The following is a 22,968-nucleotide window of genomic DNA, read 5'->3' as shown; positions in this document are numbered from 1 at the left end:
TTACATTGATTTTTTTTTCTTTTTAGCATCGACAAGGCTTTCTTCTTTTTTAAAAGCATTTTTACCATTATTTCACTGGGGTCTTGGAAGAGATGAGAGAAAACACATTGTAAGAGGATATTGGCTGATTGTTATGTCCAGAGAGTATCTAGAATGAAAAAAAAAAAAAAGGATTGAAATGCATGTCACAAGGATATGGAGAAATTGACTGGTAATGGTTATCCCAAAGTCTTAGGATGGGTGACCTGTTAGCAGTCTACCAACATGTCCAGGATTATAGGACATCAGAGTGACTAATTTGATGTCAGTGTAAGGAAAATGTTTCCTCTTTCTTTTCTCTGTTCTCTGCATTCCATCACCTCATGGAACATGAGTCCATGCTTTCTATTTCTAAATCTTGCTTGTGCTTTGCCTCAAGATGTTGAGTTATCATCCCTTATTTCATGTAGGACATTTCTCATTATTACAGTAGTTTTTCAGATTCCTTTCTTCTACCTTACCTTACCTTTACCAGAAACGTTTTCCCCCCACCTCTGCATCTGTCGTCATTACAAGTGAGAAATTTACCAAGGAACTATGGAATAAATAGGAATAAATAAAGTCAGGAAGGACGGATATGGAGAAATAGGACTTACCCACTAATATTAGGTTCAGAGCAAATGGATAAGATTAAATATGACGGTCTTGAGGTTGAGCTTATGGGAGAATGTCCCATGAAGATTGATTTAAAAAGTCATGGGTTCCCAGAGAAACAAAGATTCCTTAAACTGCAGAGCTATTTTGAAAACCAAACTTAAATAGATTCCAGTCTCTAGATAATTTAGATGTGGTACTGTTTGAGGGTAGGAAGAAAGGCTAAATTAATAGACTTTTAACCATGTCCCACAGGGTGCTAGGAGCTCTGGGGAGTTCAGGTCACCTATCCACTAGGGCGCGCGGGCTCATGTGTGTGTATGTATGCGTGTGCACACGCACACACACTCACTCATGCACTAATCTTAGCAATGGAATTCTAGGGGCCTATTCCCACTTCACTAAAGATCACTTAACTTTTACCTATCTCTCTGGGCTTCCAAGAATGACTTTCATTTGAATAAAGAGCACACAGGTAAAAATTGGGGAAAACTGCTGGACTTAGAATAGAGGTCAATACCAGTGTATATGAAGATGGTAAGGACACGGATCAATGTTCGTGGTTTTGATCCTTTTGAATTCTTATACCTGATTATATAATGATTTAGCATGGGATTAGCCTAGAGCAGTTTTAAAATGCATTGAGAAACTGATATTGATTGTTTTTACCCTGCGCCAAAAGAGTCCCATAGTTTTGTGAGGAAAAACCAAAGTTTTTTTTTTTTTTATTTAAAAAAAAATTTTTTTTTCAAAGTTTATTTATTTTTGGGACAGAGAGAGACAGAGCATGAACGGGGGAGGGGCAGAGAGAGAGGGAGACACAGAATCAGAAACAGGCTCCAGGCTCTGAGCCACAGCCCAGAGCCTGACGCAGGGCTCGAACTCCCAGACCGCGAGATCGTGACCTGGCTGAAGTCGGACGCTTAACCGACTGCGCCACCCAGGCGCCCCAGTTGTTTTTTTTTAAATCCAAATCTGGGGTCCTCAGAGTGAGAGAGGCATTGCAGTTAAGTAAGAGCTTAAGCTAAGGGAGTAGGCTGTGAGAAATTCTAAGATCTTGAGCAGTGAGCACTTAAGAGCCCCCTCAACAGGCATATAACAGGTAAGTCTTAAAGATTTTTGTTTGGGGATCATAAATGTTCGGGTGTCTTCTTTTGTTCTGTTTTTCTCTTTCTTTACCGATGTACTTATTTGCTTTCTTTTCTAGGGGTCCAAACTGATTGAAAAGTGCCAGTCTCTCTTGGGACACAAATGATCCCAGAAAATGTCAGTGCGGAATCTTTGGTGAGATCCGCTTTTTATTTTTCATCAGTAATCAAACCCATGTCTGAGATTCAAAATAAGATTCAACAAAATCATTTCTTAGCTACTCACAATGTTACTCAAGAACACTAGCGCGGCTACACTAAATCTCCCCTTTTCTACTCAGAGAAACCTACTTATCGTAACCCTGATACAACCAGCTTACACTCTTCCTTTCTCCCCTAAGCTTTCGGCTTCTCAGAAGCAGCACCAGAAATATGAAATCAAGGGGCTTTTCAGGTAGACGCGATGGGCTGCCACATTGAGCTAGAAACTGGCTGCTGGGTTTCCAGAGTGAAAAAGACCCGCCTGCAGTTTGGAAGTTTCTGTCCATATCACTGCTGAAAATGATTATTGATGAACTGAATGGAATGTGCTTTATAATAAGTTAACTTTAGAATTGCTTTGGCTTTTTTTTTTTTTTTTTTTTTGAGAAAGTGTGGAACCGGGAGGGTACTTGGAACTGCTTATAACATTCATTCATTGAATAGACTTTTAGTGGGTCTAGTGTATGAGGCGCTATCCTAGGAGCTTGTGATACATCGGTGACCATGAAAAACTGAACAAAATCCCTATCTTCCTCATGTTTACCTTCTGGGGGAGGTTGGCGAAAACATATTTTTCCTTCTTTTTGTCTCTCTCTCTCTTTCACCATCAGTTAGACTTGAACTAACTAGGACTTTGCCTTGTGCCTATGGCATTGAACACATGATGAAATCAAGAAAATATTTAACGTTCTGTTTGCCAAGAGCCTTTGAGTTACTTGCAAAGCTACAAAAGGTCATAACTGAGGTGGGGAATAGGTTCTGTTGGCCGTACATTGTCTCCTACGTGCCAGATAAGTCTGCTTTTGCAACAGCCGGTGTCCTAAAGACACATAATTACATGTAACTTCTTGCTTATTATTGTCACTGGCTACAGTAATAATAACTAGCATGGTGCCAGATACTAAATTTTTACCTGTAAAAACTCATTTAGTCCTCATCATAAGCTAATGAGTAAGGTACTATTAGTAACCTTCCCATTCTACAGACCAAGACGATGAGCACAGAGAGGTTAAGTAACTTGCCCAAGTATTCACAGATGGTTTGGAACCAGGTTTCAAATCTAGACCATCCATCTCCAGAAACTGGGCTCTTAATCAGTGCATTCGTGCTTTTTTGTCATGTCAAGGAACATCATTATCTAAAAACTCAATAGCAGAGTAATCTCCCTGAAGCACTGATTGCAAACAGTGGTAGTTTTCTCTGCACAATGTTGAGAAGAGAATGGCTAATTCCTTCTGTGAACAGCGAACCAAATAACTCGCTCTGTCTCCTTTAACCATTGATTCTGCCACCAACGCCTCAGCCTTGGAAGAATCCCCCAGAGGTTCATTCAATTTCTCATTATTTTTTCTCTATCTCTTTCTTTCTCTCATCTCTTTAATATATATTTGTCAATTCCTTTTTCTATGTGTGCTCATTTCTTTCTTTAAACTTTGAAATTGAGTTCTGACCCCCTTGGCCCATTTTTCTCATCCTTCCACCTTTTATCTTTACCCTAGGTATGTGAGGCTGACATTGGAATGCAGGGGCCCTGATGTTTATTAACTTGAGCTTTCGGTGATGATTTGTATGGTAGTCTTTTCCCCAGCAATCCTAGGATCAATGACATAATGAACTTATCATTTGGACTTATGTTTATTTTTCCAGATTTTTTTTGTGTTTAATAAAAAATAAGCAGTAATAGTGTAGTGCTTACTAAATAAGTGAGTTATTCTGATTAGAGAAAAAAAATCTCATTATATTGCATCTCACCTTGATTTTAAATAGTTTTACCTCACTCCAGTGATTTCAACATGTTTATATACATTAGCAAATTAGATGTGAAAAAATGTTTGCAAGTTCCTATTGTGTTTAATACACGGCTAGGTGCTATAGAGAAGAATATGAATTTAAGACCAGATAACTAATGCATTTATACAAGAGACAAACACATAAGGAATTATAACAAAGGGCAGATTTCAAATTTCCAGTGTCACAAGAGCAGAGCTGATAATGTGATTCACAAGAGTTTGAGTTCACAAACTGTCACAGAGACCAGGAAAAATCATGGAAGAAGTGACCCTGCCCAATGACTAGAAATTAGGCAGGGTTTGAACAGATAGAGAAGTGGTGGGATGTGAGGTGTTTAGGGGTATGGTGAGTGATTCAGTTTGGTCTGTTGTAAGACAAAAATTAAGTAGTTGTGGGCAGTGCGATCCAGTGGAAGATAGGGATATAAGGGTGGGTGGGGACATACTGTAGTTTCATTTTAACAACAGTTAAGGTTTATCACATTTTAAATGTGTAAGGTGCCAGCCTTGACATGTATTATTCCTATAACTCCCACAACCATCCAGTGAAGTCGGTGCTACTATCCCATTTTACAGATGAGGACAAATAAGAATGCCAGACAGACAGAGTGTAGTTTAGGGTGAAGCCATAGATTATGGGGGTTGAGAGTGTGGATTCCGGAGTGTGGTTCAAATCCTACCCAGTTTTTCTAAAGACCTTAGCAAATCTCCTAACCTCTCCATGGCCTTCCTCATCTATAAAATTGGGTTGAAAGGGTAGCTTCTTTGTGGGACTATAATAAACACTAAATCAGCTAATATAGGTAAAGCTTGAAACAGTACTTGACAAATGGTAAGTGCTATTAATTTGAATGATGTGAAATTGCCAGTTTGGTAGGTTAAATATTGACAATTTCAAAGGGCTCAATCAATCTAATAGGTGTTAACTATTATTATTTAGAAGACAAATGAAAAAGAAAAGAAAAAAGAGAAAGAAAAAAAAGAAGAAAAAGAAAAAAGAAAAGAAGAAAAAAGGACAAATGGATGCCTTTGAAGGGTTTTGTTCTAATGCATCCTATTCCTTTCTTTCCTTTCCCGTGTAGATACAGCAACATGACAGTTACACCTGCCATCTTGTCCTCATAGACTGCCTTGAAAATGGACTTCTTCCCCGTTCAGTTCCTGAAACCAATGTGAACGGCCCTAAGCAAAATTCCATAGCAACACTGCCTAACTGAACATTTCATATAGCCAAGAGATAGTAAAATATACCACCAAATCAGAGAAAACCAGACAGAAAAGATTCTATATTCCTTTAGCTACTGGGTCCGATTTGTGAAAAGGATGCATATATACAGGAGCTTTTAGAAAAACATTTCACATAACTCATTTGCACATTCTTTTATTCACTGATTCACTAATTCATTAAGTCTTTTATTCAATTGATTTTTATTAAGCACATCCTATATACAAAACACAGCATTAAATTCAGCCAAGTATACAAAGATGAATGTAACAGGTCCTCTACCATTAATAAGTATAACATTACTAGGGTTGAATTTGAACTAATATGCAACTGGTAATAAAAAACCTGAGCCACCTGAAGCAAGGATAAAGAGTTTTATGACAAAAGTTTATACTCTTGTATTATGCAAAGATGCCTCCGAACGGATTTTTCTCTCTGAAATTGTATTGCCATGTAACAAATTATCCTAAAATTTGGCATACTACAACAACCATTTATTTTCTCATACATTTTCCAAAGATCAGGAATCCAGGAGTGGGTTAGCTGGGTTTTCTGGCTCAGGGTGTCTCAGGAGGCTGTAGTCAAACTGTTAGGGCTGTGTCATCTGAAGGCTTGACCGGGACCAGCCCATGGCCCACTCATCTGTGGGCTGTGGACAGGAGTCCTCAATTGTTGCTGGCTCTGGCAAAGGTCTCTGTTCCCACGATGCAAATCTTTCTCTGGGGTTGCTCTCGCCATGGTAGTCGGCTTCCCCCAGAGCCAGTGACCCAGGAGAATGAGCGAGAAGGACGCCACAGCGTTATATGACCTAGTTGCCCAAATCGCACACTGTCACTTCTGCTGTCCTCTGCTCATCAGGATTGAGTCACTAGGTCCAGTCCATTTGCAAGGTGGGAAGGATTAGGCCCCACCTCTTGAAAGGAGGAATATCAAAGACTTTATGAATATATTTTAAAACTACCACAGAAGCGAAGTTAATGTCTTATTAAATAATTTTATTTTTCTGCATCTGGTAGGACTCTGTGCTTGCATGTACTTGCTACTTCTTGTTGGTAACTTTCTAATCATAACTTATCTATGCCCTAATTCAAAAAGTACCACATGTTTATTATAGGCTATTTAATAAGCATAGAAAAATAAGAAATGATTCACCCATAATTCTACAATTCAGATATAACCACATCTAATGTGTTTTTGGTTTGTGTGTAGGTACAAATATTAGTGTACACACACACAAACATATTTTATGCATAATAGATATTTTGAATATTTGTATGCATATCCTTATTTAGATATCAGATATGTAAGAAGAATTTCTTCCATAATTACAATTTATTTGGAAACATAATTCTAATAGCTGCATAATATTCTGTGGGTAAATGTTTTTTTCCTTCTGTTTTTTTTCCATAAGTGTGAAATTTTAGGCTATTTAATTTTTTTATCACAATAGCAATATAATACGTATCTTTGCACAATGGCTTTGTATGACTGATTATTTCAATATAGGATCCTCTAAGCTGAATTATAGGATGAACTTCCTGCTGAACTGCTTTCAAGAAAAGTTATATCCACTTGTATTTCCACCAGTAGTCTCAGTGGCCATCTGACTGTGATTTGCTGAGTATTTAATCTCATTTCTTAATCTTTGCCAATAGACCAAAAAGTGCATTTTGCTTTTCTTAACTTTATGTTTTGATGACATCCGAGTTATTTTGTTGACTCTGTGCTCCAAATTCATCCTTAGCTGTTGGTTCTTTGAAAATGGATATGGACCCTTTAGAATTATTTTATTGACTCTCCCCTCCAAATTTGTTCTTAGCTCTTGGTTCTGTGAAAATGGATATGGACCCTTTAAGTGTGTTTCGTTTGCATTGTGCATGATGTCCTGCTTCGTCGGTAGAGGGCGCTGAAGAAGCATTGTAGCGGGAAATTTGGTCTTTCCAGATTCCCAGGGCTGACTGACAAGGCTTTGGGGAAGCCCACTTTTTTCCTCCACTGCTTTGCCCAGAGTGCTTTCTCCAGGGCAGTTTGCCTGTAGGGTGCAGCTTCCTTTACCGTTTGTTCCCCCAACTCCTCCATCTTTCGATTTGGTTTGCGGTGGCACAGCCTGGAGCTGAGTGCACATCTGTACCTGAACACAAATCGCTGCTCTCCACACCACCCCCCTGGATTCAGTGCCTGCTCACAGAGAGGGCCCCCGGGGGTGGCCATCTAGTAAGCTACCTGACCAGCCTCTGTCCCACACAGCTTCAAAGATACTGCAGCCCAACTGATGCACAGAATTGTACTGGGTTCCTGCAAAAGAGGCCCCTATAGCTCCCAATCTTGGCACGCACACTTCTGCTTTACAGTTATTCTCCTATCATCACAGCTTAATTAAAGAAAAAAAAAAGTCCATTTATTTATTTTGAGAGAGAAAGAGACGTGGGGGCGGGGCAGAGAATTCCAGGCAGGCTCAGCACTGATGGTGGGCCTCGATCTCACATACCATGAGATCATGACCTGAGCCAAAATCAAGAGCCAGACGGTTAACCCACTGAGCGACCCAGACGCCCCACAGCTTAATTCTTTATATTAAACTTCTCCTGCTTAAATTACTGTGTTTCTGTCTCCTTACTGGATACAGTTGATCACCATTAAGATACAACTCTCCTCTCACAACACACCTAGTAGCTCTTTGTATTTCTACTGTGATTTTACGTTTCATGTCTTTTTTCTTTTTTTCTATCCATGCCTTGGAATTTTTCTTACAGATCTTGTAGACTTTCAATATATTGATGATTAATCTTTTGTCATTTAGGACAGGTACTTGACACTGATTTAAATTTTTATAAGTATACTGAATTTTAACAATTTCATTTGCCCTACTTTAAGCAAGATGAGACCTTTTTCTGAATTTTAACAATTTCTTTTGCCCTACTTTAGGAAGATGAGATATTTTTCTTTTTTTTTAAGTTTATTTATTTACTTTGAGAGAGACAGGGTATGTGAGCAGGAGAGGGACAGAGAGAGAGGGAGAGAGAGAGGATCCCAAGCAGGCTCTGTGCTACCAGCACAGAGCCTGACGCAGGGTCTGAACTCATGAACCGTGAGATCATGACCTGAGCTGAAACCAAGAGTCAGATGCCCAGTCGACTGAGTCACCCAGGCACCCTGAGAACATAATTTCTTATTAACTGATAGCTGGAAAGATAATGATGCAAGCCTCTGTTTTCCTCAATAAAAGATTTCCTAGGACTCAAAGGTCACAGCACACTTTTACCTTCATTGAGTTTAGGTTTCGGTTTTGGTGACACTAGGAAGTAATAGCTTTGTCTAAAAATGTTTCGTATTTTAATTTTGATAGTCTTCGAACTTGGGCTTGTTACATACAACCTTTTCCCTTAGTACATGTAATGTAATCAAACCAGGTAACACAATGCCTGTGAGGAATGTGAATGAAAGTGGTTTAGGGAATGGACCAATGTTGCATAAAATTCCATTTTAACATAGAGTTCACAAATAAAATCATAGATGATACTTGTGGCATTACCAGTTTTTTGTCCCCCCTTTCTTCAAGTCAGTTTTAGCAGACTTTTAAGTATCTTGGGAGTTGTGGGATGAGTTGTCTTGGAGAAAAAGAGCAGAGCTCCAGATTCCCTGCCTATTTTTTGCTACAACAGTTGTGTTATCCTTTGTTTTCATCTGGCAACAAATGGTTATTGTGGATCAACTCTTGTCCTAGCCCATTAAACGTATTAAGTCTCTGTGGTATACTTGTTTGGAAAAATAATGAAAACCAGTTTAACTGACTTTTTAAAAATGCTTAAGAACTCAGGGCACCTAGGTGGCTCAGTCAGTTAAGTGTCCGACTCTTGATTTTGGCTCAGATCATGATCTCAGGGTCATGAGCTGGAGGCCCACACCAGGCTTTGTGCTGACTGTGGAGTCTGCTTGAGATTCTCTTTCTCCCTCTCCCTCTGCCCCTCCCCCCTACTTTCTCTCTCTCTCTAAAAAAAAAAAAAAAAAAAAATTGCTTAAAAATACTTTTTGAAAGTCATGAGAAGAACAGAAAAAAAAAAAAAAGAAGGGTTCGGGTTGAGAAAATTGCAATTTGGATTTCTTAACAGAAATCCAACCATTTTTTCTATCCCAAAGGACAGATAGCTCTGATGTTACAAATAGCCGAAAGCCACCAACCACATAGAGACAGCCCTGGGTTTCATGAAGAAGCTAGAGTTTGCACGGAGCTGAGAAACACCATCACTCACTATCAGACTCCTTTGTAGGGTAAGAGTGTGCTTCCTTTTTATTTCAAGAGCTGGCAGCTTTTACTCCTGAATCAGTTCTGAGAATCCGTTGATGATTTTTTAATTCTCTTGACAGTTCAAGCTGAAAGAAGTTTACCCTACATGATATCTGAAGACATCATTTAGATTCAAGTTCATGGAGTGTTTTACTATAAGAAAGTATTTTGGATACACAGTATCCAAGCTTGTTTCAGCCTGAAACAAATTCCAGCTCCTTTCAGTGCAACTGTGAAGCCTAGGTCAACTCATCACTTCAAAGAGAGACAAGCTTTTTCAACATTCAATTTTCCACAGATTCAAGTTCACAGACATTTGTATGAATGCAAGTATGGAATTTGTGCATTCATCAAATAGTAATATCCCTCTAATTTTGCTGAAGTGTTTCAGAGTTTCAGCAATTACAGCCTGGTCTGCTAAACGGTTGTCTCAGTTTTTACTACCTGTTTACTTTGGAGACATTTCATTATAATAGCCTTTTCTGTACTGAATCTGAAAAGGAGAAGGAGAAAAAGGGTATTAAAAATTGAACACAATTTGTGCGCTGAACCTCTTATAGGAATAGGCACCCAGCATACATACATATTCCCAACTTACTTTGTTATTGTTCTTTGAATCTCTCTTTTCTCTTCTTCATTTAATCTTTGAAGGATGGATTCCAGGAGAGGGAAATGAAAGTTAATGTACTGAGCCACCTGAAAAGGGAAACAAAACAAAACAAAAAAGAATGCAGATTCTGTGAGAGGTGCTGGGTCAGGAGGAAGCAAAGAGAGATTCAGTGTGACAGTATCCATACATCACTGCTAATTTCTTTTTCATCTTTATCCATGAGGAAAATGCGAGCATTCTCTTTGGAAGGTCCCTGCACGAGCCTATGCAGTAGCGGGACATCTGTCTTCTTTAGCCGCCTCCGCTCTACAAATGAAAACAGGAATCAACTATAGTTAGCAGTCCATCGTAGAGAAAAAGAAGAAAGGCAAGTTGCCCACTCATTTTGTTTCTTTAGCTCACGCTGGGAGAAGACCTAAGAAGAACATACAACAGGAGGCACTCATTCAAAGGAGTAAATTAAAAGTAAAACCTTTAAAAGAACCCAAAGAGAACTTCTTTGTCTTGCTAGATCTTAAGGTTTGATTTATATCTCAGATAATTCAATCTTGCCTTTAGCTTGGATGTTCAGACACATCTCCAGTGCCATTTATGCTTTTACCAAGCGACACACCTAAAAATTCTTCATCATTTGTCATTCATTCATTCAGCAAATATTTATTAATTCTTTCCTAGTTCAGTTAATGTATTTCCATCTTTCCAGTTGTTTAGGTCCAAAACTTTATAATTATCCTCAATTATTCCTTTGTTTCTCATCTCAATCAAATCCTTGGATCTTCCTTAAAAACATGTTGAGAATGTCTTTCACATCACAGGTCAGTGTTTTTATTATTTCATTCATCTGTGGGCTTCATCCATGCCATGATAATGAAATGAGAAAGGAAATAACTTCCAATTTGGTATATTCCAAGAATTTCAAATTTCCAAAAGTTATAAATACTCCCACTCACAAAAGCACTTCCAACTTTCTGTCAAAATAATTTCACATCTGTCATTTCATTTTTATCAGAATGAAGCACGAACAGAACACTGTGTCCTTACATTCATCTCCTTTCCTCCTTTCTCAAATATTTTTTGAGTTCCTACTATGTGTCAGGCATTGTTCTCTGTGCTGGGCACCTTCTAAAACACAGCAGAGTAAAATCCACTTACGAAACTTACGTTCTAGTGGAGGACACAGACAACAAGGAGGATACACCAATAAAACATATTAGTGATAAGTACTCAGAAGAAAAATAAAGCAAGGAGAGGGATAGAACGTATGGGTCTGTGTAAATAGGTGTGTACAGGGGACAAGTATGCAATTATTGGTAGGGTGGCTGAGAAAGGCTTCACTGAAGATGTAACATTTGAAAACAACCAGAAGCAGATGTGGTATGGAACCATGGAGCTCTCGGGGAGGTGTGTTCCAAACACAGTAAGTAGATAAGTAGAGCATCCTACAGGTCAGTGCATGCCTAATGCTATCAAAGAGCAGCAAGGGACCAGGGAAGCTAACATAAAGATGAGGAAAGGAATATTAAATGTTGAAGTGAACACGTACTGGGACCAGCATAAAGACTCTGGCTTTATTGCGGGAAGGGAGACCCCTGGAGGATGAGAAGTGATATGACATTGTCTGACTTCTATTGTTAACAATCTGTCTGGGTGGGGGAGAGGGGAAAATGGGTGATGGGCATGGAGGCACTTGTTGGGATGAGCACTGGGTGTTGTATTTAAGCCAATTTGACAATAAATTATAAGGAAAAAAAAGAACAATCTGTCTGCTATGTTGAAAGAGACTGAAAAGGGAAATGGGTAGACCAGTTAGTCCTTTCTACACTGTCATCTAGGAAATCAATTATGTCAGGCACTTAAAAGTTTCAAGAATCAGAACTGTGCTCATCTCCTGGGTGGGACTTACCCCAGGAAAAAGTCAGTAATGTTATCCGTTCTTGTTTCCACAGAGTCAGAATTCATTGTTTTAATTCCTCTGCATTTCTGAGGCAAGGCTACAGCCCCGGTAATTTAGCTCATCTTTTTTTTTTTTTTTTTTAATTTTTTTTTTCAACGTTTATTTATTTTTTTTTGGGGGGGGGGACAGAGAGAGACAGAGCATGAACGGGCGAGGGGCAGAGAGAGAGGGAGACACAGAATCAGAAACAGGCTCCAGGCTCTGAGCCATCAGCCCAGAGCCCGACGCGGGGCTCGAACTCACGGACCGCGAGATCGTGACCTGGCTGAAGTCGGACACTTAACCGACTGCGCCACCCAGGCACCCCTAGCTCATCTTAATAACATACTAGAATCCTCTTCTGACCTCTACATGTGGTATAACTGCCTCCTCTGTTTGTTGCGTTCTTAATATTCCAGAGCAAGGTTTCTTGCTTCATGAATTTGCTTCTGGGATAATTATTAAGAAATACATATTCCCAGACTGTTCCTAGATCTGGAGGGGTTTAGGAATCTGTATTTTAAATGAACTTCTCAGGTAATCCTGAAGTGCACTAGACTTTGAAAAACACTGTTATAGATCCTGGGCTTAGTAGATACGAGGTGTTAAAATGCACCTGCCTTTATTTTCCAGATTAATACCTAAATAGGTGCTATAGGTTCCATTCTTTTCTCTGTTCCTGATCCCTAAAAGGTGCTACTTAGGGTTATCTTCTGTTCTGGATTTTGTGTGCAAGCATTTTTGACATGAAAAACAAAATAAAACATGATTTTCACAGATAAAGTTTTAAAGAACTACAGTTCTGTGGTGAAAATAAACATTTTTTTTCTAATTATAAAAATAATTCATGCTATCAGGGAGAGAAACGAGGGGGATATATGTACAAATTTTCAGTTATTATATAAATAAGTTCTGAGGATTTAATCTCCAGCTTGATGACCAGAGTTAATAGTATGGTATTGTACATTTGATAGTTGCTGAGAGTAGATCGTAAGCATTCTCACACATACCCAAAAAGCCTTAATTATGTGATGTGAGGATATGTTAATTATCTTGATCTTGGTAATCATCCCACAATGTATATGTGTATCAGATCATCACATTGTACTTTCAATATAGCAATTATATTTGTCAATTATTCCCAATTATTCCTCAATAAAGTTTAAAAAAATTTTTTTTGATGTTTTATTTTTGAGAGAGAGAGACAGACAGAGAGCAAGTGGGGAGGGGGTGGGGAGAGGGAGACACATAATCCGAAGCAGGCTCCAACGTGTCAGAGGGAGTGCGACGTGGGGCTCAAACTCAAAAACCGCTAGATCAAGACCTGAGCAGGAGTCGGAGGGACACTTAACTGACTGAGCCACCTGGGTGCCCCTTCCCCAGTAAAGTCTTAAAAAACCACGTATGCTACTGTAATTGAAACTATGGGGAAAAGTAAAAGGCAGAAAGTAAAAGTCACCTGGAATCCCAGAACCCTGAGACAATCAGCCTTACCCTCTGTGTGGCCAACCGTTCGTATATCTCTTTATGCACACACACAAACACACAATACGTACAGGTGGTCATGTCATACTTGCTGTTTTTATCGCAGACATACTTTAAAAAAATGATGTACTTGTTGTTTTTGTTTTTCCTTCTGTGCTCCTCCTCCTTCCATCCTCTTTCCTGCATTGTCCTGACCCCCTAACGGGGTAAGTGGTATCAGTGACTTCCTATTTATCATTTCATACCTTTCTTCCTGATCATATGATCATATATACCCCTATATTTAAATAGGGGTTTGTAATTCCTCTAGAAAAATGGGATCATATGATATACATTTTTAGTCATGTTGCATCTTTCATGTAATATATATTATGGAATCCCCTCCATTTAACTGGTATAATCTGACACATTCCATTTAATGGCTGCATAACCACTTATTCAATCATTCTTCTGTGATAGGTGACTTTGTCTTTAATTTTTTGTCATTATAAATAGCCTTGCACATAAATCTATAGGTACTAGTCCTTTTAGTTTTGTGGAATAGATTCTCAGCAGTGGCATTGCCAGGTTAAAGGGTACTTACTTATACTGTAAATTTTAATAATATTGTTAGAATGAGTTCCAAAAAAGTAGACAGCCATATTTTCACCAAAACTGCATGAAAATACCCTTTTACCCTTCACCACACCACACATAGGTAGAATCCTTCAAAAACATTTCGCCAATCGGATAAATATGAGATAATATTGCATTGTGGGTTCTATTTTCATTAAGTTGTCTTTTTGTTGTCACTTTGCAAGAACTATTTGATATTATATGTATTAAATTTTTATCTGATATTTTTCGTAATTTGCTGTTTCTATCTTTTACATTTTTATAAGTCTGTCCCTGCTTTTTATTTATTTATTTAAATTTTTTAAACATTTTATTTATTTTTGAGAGAGAGACAGACAGAGTGTGAGTGGGGGAGGGTCAGAGGAGAGAGGGAGACACAGAATCTGAAGCAGACTCCAGGCTCTGAGCTGTCAGCACAGAGCCTGATGTGGGGCTCGAACCCATGAGCTGTGAGATCATGACCAGAGCTGAAGTCAGACGCTTAACCAACGGAGCCACCCAGGCGCCCTTGTCTCTGCTTTTTATTTTATACCTTTTAGTTTTTTCCTAAACAATTAGAATATGAATATATACACACACCCTTAGAATTTTTACACTTTATATTATATTTCTTACATTTAAGCTTTAAATGAATAAAGACTTTAATTTTGTATATGTTTGAAGATCCAACTTCCATTTTCTTACAGTTGTCCTGGTATCAAAATGTATTATTTCATTCTGTTCAATTTCTGGCTCAAACATTCTGACACTTAAACTCTAACTGGAGATATTTCTACAATTTAATATATTATTTTTTTCAACTTAAGAGTTTTCAAAAAGACCATTTCACTATTGCCTTAGATTTTTCTCTAATCTCTCTTCCATCCTGTTCCCAGCACCCCACATAGAGCCTCTTCCCAATGCTAACCTTTTACTCCCTACCACCAACTTCTGCATATTTTTCTTTACTGAGGAAGAGAGAACGCTCCTACAGTGTGTCAGACACTGTGTAAGAAAGAGGTAATAACAAGATCAGAGGCAAATGGTATGCATTGATGACTGCCGTAAGAGCTAGAAGGAGAAGGGAAAGCCAAAAAGAAAGAGGTCCAGAAGTCAAGGACTTCAGTGTGTAACAATTCTTTGGAACTCTCCATAGACTCTCCCAGGCACTGACTGCCATTCAGGTAATTTGATGTCTGGCCAAAAAGCAAACTCCTTTGTATTATAAACTCTTCTAGGATATCTTATTCGTAGGTTATCTTCCTCTGAAACTGTGCAATATGAATAACCTTCTAAAATACCCTCCCCACTTTTCTTCTTCTTCCCTTCCTTCCCTTTCTTCCACAGAAAGAGGGTTAGCTGCTCTTGGGCCTCCCCTGTGGGCAGAAAACTATAACATACTGGAATCATGTAAAAAGAGGGATCACGCTTACCTCCTGTTGCAAAAATAATGTAAAGGGCAAAATCCTGGGCACTATTTTCAATCTGTCAATGGAAAAAAAAAGCAGACATGAGTTCTTTCATATTTGATTGATTGGTCATTGGCAGATGTTTTCTGAGCCAGCCAGACCCCAAATCTGTATATTTTTCCTCACTTTTGTTATACACTTTTAGACAAGAATCCTTTTCTCCTCCCTGTTGAGAGAATAATATAATCTCTCAAGGCCCAATTATGAAAAGGTGTTATTCGTAAGAAAGAATTCTTCGGAAACGAACCATTTAATTTAGATGTACGTGTTCATAGGTCTTTTTCAGAAGAGTACATTTATGTACCTATAGTTAACTTATATACAAGACAGTTATAGCTCAATTTAGTGATAAAGATTACCTTAAATTTTTGGAGAAGTTGCTCAATTACTTCTTCAGTTCTCATATTACTATTTATTCTGACTTTAGTTTCTGATCCAAAGGCTGGAGTGAAAATTGATGTCTAGAAACAACAACAAAATATTGCCATGGAAATTCTGAAACTTACATCAAACTAACAAGAATCAATATGGTGAAACTGGCCTCCTTCTCCTTCTCCTACTTCTTTTTTGAGGAGCCCAATATTTATTATATTATATTATATTATATTATATTATATTATATTTTAATACTTTATTGTCAAGTTAGCTAACACACAGTGTACACAGTGTAGTCTTGGCCACCCCTCACCCCCACCAACCCTCAGTGTGTTCTCTGTATTTAAGGGTCTTTTTGGTTTGCCTCCCTCTCTGTAACTTACTTTTCATTCCCTTCCCTTTATGGCCATCTAAGTTTCTCAAATTGAGAGTGAAACATATGATATCTGTCTTTTTCTGACTGACTTATTTCACTTAGCATAATATCCTCCAGTTCATTCTTTTTGATTGATGAGTAGTATTCCATTGTGTGTTTGTGTGTGTGTGTGTGTGTGTGTGTGTGTGTACAGCATCTTTATCCATTCATCAGTTAATGGAAGTTTGGGCTCTTTCCATAATTTGTCTATTGTTGAAAGCATTGCTATGAACACTGGGGTACATGTGCCCCTGTGAATCAGCACTCCTGTATCCTTTGGATGAATTCCTAGTAGTGCTATTGTTGGGTTGTAAGGTAGTTCTATTTTTAATTTTTTGAGGAACCTTTGCACTGTTTTCCAGAGCAGCTGCACCAGGTTGCATTGCCACCAACAGTGCAAGACGGTTCCCGTTTCTCCACATCCTCTCCAGCATCTGTTGTTTCCTGAGTTGTTAATTTTAGTCACTCTGACCAGTGTGAGGAGGTATCTCAATGTGGTTTTGATTTGTAGTTCCCCAATGATGAGTGATATTGAGCATCTGGTGAAACTGGCCTTCTTATGGGCAAAGAAAGAAAAATCACAAATCACCAATTTAAAAGTTTTGTTTTCTTGTGTTTGCTTTCTTTGTTGTTGGATACTATGCATCCTTTTAAGCAACTTTACATTGTTTCTAGAATTAAGTTACGTAAGACATCATTTGAGGATGTTCAAAACATTTTCACTAGATAATCATACTATTCTTCAATGTGGTTCAAATATTTAAAATAAATTAACTATAACTAAGAACAAATAAAATGTAATATTAATAGTGTTCCAAGACTCTAAAAGAGGGGGGTGGTGGGTTCAGCAGACATGGAGATGGGTGGGTTCTGGGTGGCTCAATGGAATGTTAGGTAGATGAGCCTTATATTGGGAAACCAGTAAATGAATGTCAAAATAAACATTAAAGTGCATATATGCACAGCACTTGTGTGAGTAGAAATATGGATATGGAAATAATTTTTCAAGGTAGATATATGGAGGCTGTCTGGAATAAACTCTTGCTAAGTATGAGAAAATTCAATGTTCATGGACGTTGTGAGGCATTGATGAATCACTCCATGACATATAAGACCAGTGCTTATGAGTTCTGTGGAGCCCTGGAGAGCCATACGTTCATCTGGCACTAAGGCAAGGATATGTTACATATGTGGCTTGATGTTGTTTATAAGAAGAATCTTTATGGAGTTTGGCAACGGCACTAGATTAGGATTTAGGAGAACTGGATCATAGTGTCTTCTAACTCCAACTTTGTCAACTCACTTCACATTGAGGCCTAAAGAGGCCTCAAGGATTTCATTTGTAAAATAAGAGAGTGGGACTAGATGACCCCAAGAGCCCATCTAAAGTACCAACATACAATGAATTTGGAATCATGTTTTTCAGAGTTTTAGATTAGTTTTGTTGGCCAAAACACATCATGAAATAAAATCATCTATCCTTATTGCACGGATAGAAATATACCACAGGTCAAGTCAATAGTCATAACTTATATACAAATATCATAATCTAACCCTCTGAAATGAGTGTTATTCATGTCCTAACAATATTGGTGTTATCGTGGGGTATCATGATATAAAAACACATCTTATGACTCTATCAACTTAAACTCCTAGATGCCTCTCACTGCCCATCCATGGATAGAATGTTTTTTGGGTTTTTTTTTTTCCTGCTAGTTATTACAATGCAGCGACTGGCATCTGTATGAAATATGTGTAGTTCCAGCTTGATCTCTTTTAACGAACGACAATAAAGCTAATGTAAATTGAGTTCTTCCTTTGTGCCGGACGCTGTGCTAAGTGCTTAGCTCCCCTTATTCCATTTAGTCCCATCAACAACCTTGTAAAGTAGGAATGATAAAGGCTAAGAGATGGAGGTAGTTTTAAACTTTGCTCAGCAAGGGCGCCTGGGTGGCGCAGTCGGTTAAGCGTCCGACTTCAGCCAGGTCACGATCTCGCAGTCTGTGAGTTCGAGCCCCGTGTCGGGCTCTGGGCTGATGGCTCGGAGCCTGGAGCGTGTTTCTGATTCTGTGTCTCCCTCTCTCTCTGCCCTTCCCCCGTTCATGCTCTGTCTCTCTCTGTCCCAAAAATAAATAAACGTTGAAAAAAAAAAATTTAAACTTTGCTCAGCAAGAATTTGAAATCAGGTTGTCAAGCTCCGGCACCCAAGCATTTAGCCACTACACCATGCTGCCAACTTAGTGCCAATTTCATTCTTAGTACAAGGGTCCCATCTGGAAGCCGCTCATTTGGAACAATGTGGCTTTCACAGCCTTCTTTAACACAAATCACCCCACAGGATGATGACACAGTGTGATTCTGAGAAATAGAAACCAGGACAATTGGTCATTGCACATCTATGGGGGATTGTCAAAATTACTTTATGGCTAAGGGTAAATGCTTGAGCCAGGAAGATATCTAATTTGAACAAAGAGTTCACGAAGGAGGTTTCTCCCCACCAGTCTCCAAAGGCACACTGTGGATATGCTCCCAAGGGTAGAGGAAGGAATAAGGTAGAAAGCCCTACAGGAAAAAAGCTTACGATGAATGAGTTAACATTTTGTACGAAAGGGCTTAGAATGGTACCTGGCACAGAGCGAGTGCTTTTTAAGTATTTATTAAATGAATGGATGAATAATTGCTGAAGTACCAGACAATGAAAAATTTGAGTTAAAAAAAAAAAAAAAAGACGACACATTGCCTACCTTCGGCAAAGTGAAATGTCTTACAAAAACTGTGGAAAAGAAACACGTAAATTTAACACATTAAGTGAAAAATCAGAATAAAAATTATATCAGAATAAAAATTATAAACAACTAACCCTTGCATAAAAATCCTTGCATAAAAAAAATATGTGTATATGTACAAGACCTGGAAGGAGATGTGACAAAATGAGAAGTTTGATTTATTGGAATAATAGGTCTATGGAGTTTTTCCCCCTCTATTTAAATGTTAATGTTCAAATGTACTTTGAACCAATCTCCATTGTAGCATTTACATTATTCTAATGCCATTTGTCGATTACTGATTTCTTTGCCAAACACCTGAGCTCCATGCTGGCAGAGGCATCATCGGAATCACCTTCAGCTCCCCAGTGTTTGGTACAGAACCTGCCACTTAGATAGGGCTCATTCATCACGGTGGTTAATAACGGGTTCTGGAGTCAGACAAAGCTGGTTTCAAGTTCCGATCTGCTACTTAAAAGTAGTGTGACCTAAGACAAACTGCTTAACCACTGTGAACCTCAGTTGACTCACGTAAGGCAGGGAAAATAATGGTACCTGTTTCATAGAATTGTTTTAGTGATTGATGAGATAATCCATCAAAATCCAATTTAAAACAGTTTAACACCTAACACATAGAGAGTACCCAATAAATATTAAATACACTACCACTATTTTATTAGTACTATTTTTAATTGTAAGTTGAATTGAGTGGTGTTGTTAAAATAGACATCATTTTCGGGGGGCGCCTGGGTGGCTCAGTCGGTTAAGCGTCCGACTTCGGCTCAGGTCATGATCTCGTGGTCCGTGAGTTAGAGCCCCGCGTCGGGCTCTGTGCTGACAGCTCGAAACCTGGAGCCTGTTTCAGATTCTGTGTCTCCCTCTCTCTGACCCTCCCCTGTTCATGCTCTGTCTCTCCCTGTCTCAAAAATAAGTAAAACGTTAAAAAAAATAAATAAAAAAAATAGACATCATTTTCAAATGACATTAGCGGAATCAAAACTCACTTCATGGTTATAGAAGTGCCCATTAATAGAGGCCCTGTGCTTCTGTCTGTCTTTTCTGTCCATCATTGGAGGCTTCATCCTTTTTCTCACCAGGGTTGCTTCACTCATGGTGCGATAGAGCAATGGGGATTCTGGCTCTTCATCTGCATAAGCCTTCAGAGTGCTACTGGGATAAGATAAATAATCTAGGAAGAATAAAGATTACAAGGCCATATCATTTAGCTGCCTACCTCTTTGGGTGAATTTGTATATGTATTTAATAAGTAAATATGCAGCTAAGCAGTGAACTATAATGCTTCAAACAGTGGGAAATAGTATTCCATTTAACCTTGGGATTTTAAAGAAGTTTCTATTGTAATTAGAGTACCAACCCATAGGCATGGGAGATTTCATTTTCTTCTAGCATTGGTGCTTTTGCAACTAGGTTTTTGTGGTATCTCTGGTGCCAAGACACCATAGAATTCCCTTAGAATTTAGAATTAGAAATCAGAATTCCCTTGGGTTTAGATGAGTGTTTTCAAAGGGCTAACTGGAAGGACCCTAATATAAAAGATGCCAAGGGCCATCACACAAAAATAAGGGAATCCTGGAAGGAGTGTCATGGTTGTTATTGAATACGGGTTGCTACAGAGACAGCAGAGAAGACTGACCTGAGAAACGTTTGGAAAAAATAACTCAACGTTGGAATTTGTTGGTCCATTCATGAAGGTAATGTCGGCAGGGTACTATTTTCAGCCTGAAGTCAGCTTGGTAAGACGGCCACCCCAGAAACATGAACTCTGCTCCCAACCCCAGTCATCAGCTCCTCCTTATATCTCTACATATTATATGAAAACCAAATCTATGTAAGATATATGACATCATACCGGACACTTATCAGAGTCTCAGTAAATGACAGCTAGTAATATTACAACTATCACATCATCATTATGACTACTGATGTCACATGCCATAGGAGCTGCCATTTACCATTGGTTTGTCATGTTTGATACGAATTCATTTGATGTTCAAGTTGATTTCTCTTTTTCAAATAAATGCTTGAAACAACTGGAGTCAATTACAATATACAATGTAATGTACCATATATAATTACAATGTTGTTGACAATTGTCAACAACAATATACTGGAGTCAATTAAATATATTGACTCCAGTATATTTGCCTCTTTCTGGGAAGTGTTGTCACGCAAATATCCATTAACTAAGACATTCAGCTTCTAAAAAGATGTAGAATTTAATGTGAGGGGCTTGGTCTGACATAAAAAGCTGCTGAGTATAATAAATGATCCCAACTTTGGGGAAAATATTAAAGAATTTTATGTATACAGGTTTATTCAAACCATTAGCTTTCCCTAACCTAGTAAATCTAAGTGACTTGATGTAATTTTAAAAATCATCGTATTTTTATGTAGTAAAGTTCTTAAACATCACATGAGCACTGTAGTGACTTAAATTAGTATGATCCGAAGAGATTTTTTTTAACATAAGAGTTTTATTAAATAGTGGTGTGTAAACTGTTAAATTTCAGAGAAACGTTTAGGATTCGTGATTTACATAAAAAATGTCTCTCCATTAATAAAAGTTTGATACTGACCTTCTTGGGAATCTGTTCCTTTAGATGCTGGAATCTGGGTTCTATCCAGCTCACTAATACGGTAAAGATCATCAAATTCCCCCCAGCGTGTCATTCCCCTGAAAAGTAATAAATCTTGTAAATGGCATCAATTCTATTCATAATAAGCCTTATGATGATTTTCAGATTTAGAGTATTAATATGATACTGAGGGACTATGGTAGGCATATCCTAAATTATAACAATTTTATGATATTATTAAAATTATATTTATACCGGGATGGTCAGTGGGTATTTTAAATAATTCCTGTACTGATTTTGAGCAAATCTGATATAATAATTGAGTAAACCCTGAAATACAAGGTTATATAGATTCTCTAAAATGTGTGTATGCAAATGGAATTAGTGGAAACCAACATAATCCATCATTACACAGATACCTTACAATGCTCTTAGGAGAGTTTAGATATAAAACTGTTCATTCTGCCAACATACTTTGAGTTCCTATTGTATTCAAAGCATTTTTGGGTAGAGTGGCTCTCAATAAGATGCGGTGCCTACCTTTAAGGCTCTTTACCACTAAGAATGCAATTTACAAAGGAGGAAAGTGTATGGGAAGCTTCTTTTCTAAAACATGATTTATATATAGGACACTAACAATTTTCAATGCATTCTAATAATTACAATACATAAAACTGGGCAGCTACTTATTTTTACCAGCTGGGCCAACAGTCACTTTTACTTCATTTATCTGGTCTTAGCCACGTCACTTCTCTGTGTCCTTATCTATAAGATGGGGATGATAACAGTGTGAGGTTGCTGAGAAGATTAAGTGGGTTAATTTGTGTAAAATTCTTGAAATAGTGCCCAATACAGAGTAAGCACTCAGTATGTGTTCAAAGTTATCATTTTCATCGTCTTCGTCATCAGAGTCACCTGTATCCATTTCATGATGGGTGAAGAATCATTAGGGATCCAAGATATTCTTGGGTTTCTCTAGGTTAATGGATACTGTTATTGCTGGGATTGGTCTTATTCTTACTAAAAATCTCTTCCATAATGTCTGTTTTCCTTATGACCAAAGACTGTAAGTGGTAGCATATGCTGTATCCAAATGTGACATTTGTAACATTGCTTCTATCCGAATGTCACTGGTGGCAACAATAACAAAAAATGCTTATTCAGACTAGTGGTGGTGAATATGACAAACACGAGTATTTTCTCCTTGATCTTTGAATTCTTTTCATGTCTTTTTACAACTTTTATGTCATTTGAGTCTCATAATAGTCTTATAATGTAAGTAAGGTAATCTTAACATATTTGTTAGTTAATTTTTCAGTAAGCTCTACTATCCAGAACATAGCCAGTTAAAACACATGTAAGAAAAGGCCAAGAACTACAGGTAATAATAACTAACCCAAGGGAAACCTCTTCAGGTCCTGACTCAGATTCAAGTTATTCTTA

General features: G+C 38.1%; 2 protein-coding genes across 3 annotated transcripts in view; one reads left to right on the top strand and one right to left on the bottom strand.

The window, feature by feature from the left end:
* The window catches only part of LOC125164498 (alpha-fetoprotein-like), a 49,409-nt gene extending 47,521 nt beyond the window's left edge, over nucleotides 1-1,888 (top strand). The window contains exon 14 of the mRNA XM_047857267.1: nucleotides 1,841-1,888. Within this exon, the coding sequence (XP_047713223.1) occupies nucleotides 1,841-1,888 (48 nt within the window). The remainder of the gene's footprint in view (nucleotides 1-1,840) is intronic.
* Nucleotides 1,889-8,989: 7,101 nt separating this feature from the next.
* The window catches only part of RASSF6 (Ras association domain family member 6), a 49,218-nt gene continuing 35,239 nt past the window's right edge, over nucleotides 8,990-22,968 (bottom strand). For both annotated transcript variants that reach the window (XM_047857268.1, XM_047857269.1), the window contains 7 exons: nucleotides 21,526-21,623; nucleotides 19,933-20,117; nucleotides 15,733-15,834; nucleotides 15,338-15,389; nucleotides 10,080-10,198; nucleotides 9,881-9,978; nucleotides 8,990-9,775 (listed from right to left, as the gene is read on the bottom strand). In XM_047857268.1, coding sequence (XP_047713224.1) covers nucleotides 9,700-9,775; nucleotides 9,881-9,978; nucleotides 10,080-10,198; nucleotides 15,338-15,389; nucleotides 15,733-15,834; nucleotides 19,933-20,117; nucleotides 21,526-21,623 — 730 coding nt within the window. In that variant the 3' untranslated portion in view covers nucleotides 8,990-9,699. The remainder of the gene's footprint in view (nucleotides 9,776-9,880; nucleotides 9,979-10,079; nucleotides 10,199-15,337; nucleotides 15,390-15,732; nucleotides 15,835-19,932; nucleotides 20,118-21,525; nucleotides 21,624-22,968) is intronic.

Source organism: Prionailurus viverrinus, chromosome B1 (genome assembly GCF_022837055.1).
Source record: "Prionailurus viverrinus isolate Anna chromosome B1, UM_Priviv_1.0, whole genome shotgun sequence".
Taxonomy (NCBI): Eukaryota; Metazoa; Chordata; class Mammalia; order Carnivora; family Felidae; genus Prionailurus; species Prionailurus viverrinus.
The sequence above is the reverse complement of the archived record's forward strand: the minus strand, read 5'-3'. Positions and strand labels throughout refer to the sequence as shown.